This window comes from Entelurus aequoreus, linkage group LG17 (genome assembly GCF_033978785.1).
Source record: "Entelurus aequoreus isolate RoL-2023_Sb linkage group LG17, RoL_Eaeq_v1.1, whole genome shotgun sequence".
NCBI classification, from domain to species: Eukaryota; Metazoa; Chordata; class Actinopteri; order Syngnathiformes; family Syngnathidae; genus Entelurus; species Entelurus aequoreus.
This window is the reverse complement of record NC_084747.1, coordinates 36,184,490-36,188,565: the sequence shown is the minus strand read 5'-3', so window position 1 is coordinate 36,188,565 and position 4,076 is coordinate 36,184,490. Positions and strand designations below refer to the sequence as shown.

The following is a 4,076-nucleotide window of genomic DNA, read 5'->3' as shown; positions in this document are numbered from 1 at the left end:
GGATCTATGCTATGTGCATGCACAGAGGCTACTGTTTTTTTAAAATTTTTTTATAAGCCTTAATTTATAAACTGCAACATTTACAAATAGCTGAGAAACAATCAAAATAAGTATGGTGCCAGTATGAGGTTTTTTTTCAATAAAATACTGGAAAGGGTAGAAATGTAGTTTGTCTCTTTTATCAGATTATTAAATCGATTAATCGAAGTAATAATCGACAGATTAATCGATTATCAAATTAGTTGTTAGTTGCAGCCCTAAACTCCATGTTGTCATTGAGCATACAGTAGGTTTCCTGAAGCAAAAATGAACAAAGACCACAATAACAATGTATTTCTTGCCCTGCATATTGTCGCCAACATTTTTGGCACCAAGGCAAGTTGCATTCATGTGCTACTGTTAATCAGCACCACAAAAGCACTTGTGAGAACAATTAAAAGCTTGCCCATGGGCATCTCCAGCCCGGATGTGCCACCAGTCTGTCTAGTCATGTACTTGTCCGAGTAAATCAGGTAGAGCTCCAAGCATCTCCTGGCCTTAACTTGCTCAATCAGTGCTGGATATCCAATGTCCACGATACTGACTGTGTCATCACCTGTTTCACTGCTGACGGCCTTTGGAGAGGGAGGCACCACATCAACTTGAGGTTGATTTGTAGAGAGAGGTGCTAATGTTGAATTACTAGGACCGGTGTGGTTGGTTACACCTGGGCTGGCAACTGGATTGGAGGTCACAAGTGTAGTTGCAGTGGTGGCTGCTGGTTTGTTGTTTTGATGAGTAGCTGGAGGCAGAATGTTGATTCTCTTAATGCAGGAGTCCATGAAGTCATCGTAAGTCTCAGGGGGAGAGCTGTACCTGTAGTCTCTGCTGTAATCATTTGCATCCATAGACCTGACACCGTATTTCCTGTACATATTATAGTGGTTGTTGTAGTACTCCTCCTGGGGGTTGTGAAAGTGGAAATGAGGACGAGGGAATCTTCCCAAACCGTAGCCTAAAGCCACAGCCCCTCCTGCTGCTGCCATGACCGCACTGCGTCCAAAACCTCTGGATTTATCGTTGGGCATCACATTCATTGCCTGAACGGAACGGGGAAATGGAGAGCCTCCCCCATAACCTTGGCCCTGGTATCCAAAGTTGCTGCCATATCGAGGGTTCAGGACAGGGTTGTTTGGGTTTTGATTGATGTATCCACCAGGATAACCGCCATATCTGGTATTACCACCCCCATAGCCATACCCACCATAACTACCTCCATAGGGGGAGCCAGGTGCTGGGTATTGGTTATGGTATCCTCCTCCACTTGGCTGATAGGGGTAACTACCAGGTCTCCCTGGGTGTTGATTGTAGCCTCCTTGATTAGTTTGTGAGGGCTGTTTTGGGTATGAACCCTCAGAACTGCTGCCCCAATTGTTTTTGTTGCCAGTATTAGTGTGGCTGTTGCCTCGGCTCGATGTAGAGGGCTTTTTAAAGCCGAAGCTTTTACCAAAACCTCCTCTCTTAGCCAAAGACAAATGAAAGAAAATAAGTATCAGACACAGAAGGGCGAATGAAGTCAGCTTCATCTTGACCCTGCAGGAAGGGATGGCAGGGAGGGATGGCAGGGAGGGAATACAGGGAGAGGTTGGGCAATACAATGAGATTGCAATTTAATCAGCTAAACTACTATTCTTCATGAGGCAAATTTTTAATAAGCCTATTCTCGGGCACATTGGTGTACTAATTACAACATTGATAGGGGTTGTATTCCCTTTCGTGCAATCTGTTTTACTTTGTGACAGCCTGGACCTTTGTTTGCACAACACCACCTCATCCTTCTGGTTCAAACATGGATGTGGGTGAACCATGTGCTAAGTGAACCTACTTTAAAAGTGTCAGTTGAGATAGATTTGTCTATGGCACTGATTAGAGTATTCGACTGCATTTGATTTGAAAATTGCATTTTACTGCTGCCGATACATTTGCAGAAGACAATGTAGTCACATAATATTATTATTGCTTTTTTCTGGAAGCTATGAACAAATTACCCCTATAATTGATCTACTCACTGATTCAAATAGAAAAAACATGATATATATTTTTATCACAAGTGACATTCTTGTAGTTGGAATTTTACTAATTATCATAATAAGATGTGGCATATTTTTGCACCTACATGAACAAATGATATTACTTTTTTTATTTGATCAGACATATACCAGCTTTGTGGGAATTACAGCAACCGTTTTAATCAGACAAACATAAAACATTTAAAATAAAAACTTATTATATACTTATATTGTAAAACCTTTATCAGAAATATTAGGTGTAGAGAGTGAAAAGACGATGGGCACCCATTTGGGATACAGGATGTTCAAACCATTTCAATCCATTAGTGCTGTGGGTATTGATTACATCATCTTTTCAGAAAGAGTATCTTTGTTACTCTGCGATGAGGCGGCGATTTGTCAAGGGTGTACCCCGCCTACCGCCCGAATGCAGCTGAGATAGGCTCCAGCGACCCCACCTCATCCTTCTGGTTCAAACATGGATGTGGGTGAACCATGTGCTAAGTGAACCTACTTTAAAAGGCACAAGCGGTAGAAAATGGATGGTTCATTGTTACTATATAAAAAAAAAACTTTTTCAGGAAACAAAGACGGATGGCCTTCACAACATAGCATTATATTGCTGTTGTGAAGGTTATATTGCTGAATATTGCTATATTGCTGAAATTCCCCCAGGGATCAATAAAGTACTTTCTGTTCTATTCTATATTGTGGCTGAGAAATATATATTGGAGATGGGGTTTGTAAATTATTTTATATTTTGTTTTTGCAATGTAAATAATAGGATTCTACAAGTGCACGACACAATCCTTACTCATGTAAAGCCACTCAATGACTTTTAACATTTTATAACTTTTGCCCACTCTGTCATTTTATATCTTACCATCTACCATGAATTGATTAACGTGGACCCCGACTTAAACAAGTTGAAAAACTTATTTGGGTGTTACCATTTAGTGGTCAATTGTACGGAATATGTACTGTACTGTGCAATCTACTAATACAAGTTTCAATCAATCAATCAATCAAAACCTTATTGACTGTGCTCAATCGTTTATGTACAGCAAGATTGTAAAATATTCATTCATGTATCTTACGGCCACAACTGTTTACATTATATTACGTTGTATTCGTATAATTAAATTAAAGTCATTCATCGCGCAAGGGGAAAGACGGAGACGACCAAAGTAAAACCCTTCCTGACACCAAAGTGTCTTGATACGGCTCTGGTAACAGGTGTGGCTAGAAAGCAATATATGGGTGAGGGCCGACATCCGGGCAACTGAGCTACATACGGGTTCTTCGAGCCATAGCAACGAGACTGGCGTTGAAAACAAACCGTTGCCATTACTCTTTAACCTGTCAACCTACGCTGGTTAAACCCGTCATTCTGCCTCCAAAATGCCGAAAAACTGTGTTGTTTTTGGTTGTGCTAACCACAACTGGAAACAGGGAAAACAAAGGTTGTATTTTGTTCTGCCAAAGCGTGATAAAAGCCCACAGAGACGAGACAAATGGCTCGCAGCTTTACACTGGGAAAACGAGGACGGTTCTCACTGGAGTCCCCCAAAGTCCCGGGTCGTGTGTTCGGATCACTTCAATTCTGGTAAATATAAGGAACAAAAATCCACCTTCTTAACCACAACTTGGCTATACCGTCCGTGCTAATGTTGTACTTGTTGAATTTTTACCTTATAACGTTCGACAGCTGAAGTTGTTGTTGTACAAAAATAACATGCGGTATATACTATATAGTCTATAGCCTAGCTAGCTATTTTCGAAAACCGGACAACGAGAGGATACCAAAGGCAGCGTTAAGATGGACACCACCGGGAAAACGTAAGCCAGGGCGGCCAAAGAACACCTGGCGAAGAACAGTTGTACTTAAACAACACATGTAGCCCTCAAATCTCTCAATATTTTATACACTAACACTTGATCTTGTTGTTGATAACTTCCGCGTCTCTTTCTTAGTAGCGCGCAGGCTAAGCTAACTAGCAAGCTAAGCTAAGCCTGAGAAGCTTTAAA

At 41.1% G+C, this 4,076-nt stretch overlaps 1 protein-coding gene across 1 annotated transcript; it reads right to left on the bottom strand.

Annotated features, from left to right (window-relative positions):
* Positions 1–386: 386 nt before the first annotated feature.
* Positions 387–1,565, bottom strand: LOC133631801 (major prion protein homolog). Its single transcript, XM_062023961.1, has one exon. The coding sequence runs from the start codon at positions 1,563–1,565 to the stop codon at positions 387–389; it is 1,179 nt and encodes a 392-aa protein (XP_061879945.1).
* Positions 1,566–4,076: the final 2,511 nt, after the last annotated feature.

Bases quoted from the DNA above. Each gene is read 5' to 3' on its own strand.
- LOC133631801 (XM_062023961.1), bottom strand. From the start codon at position 1,565: ATGAAGCTGACTTCATTCGCCCTTCTGTGTCTGATACTTATTTTCTTT.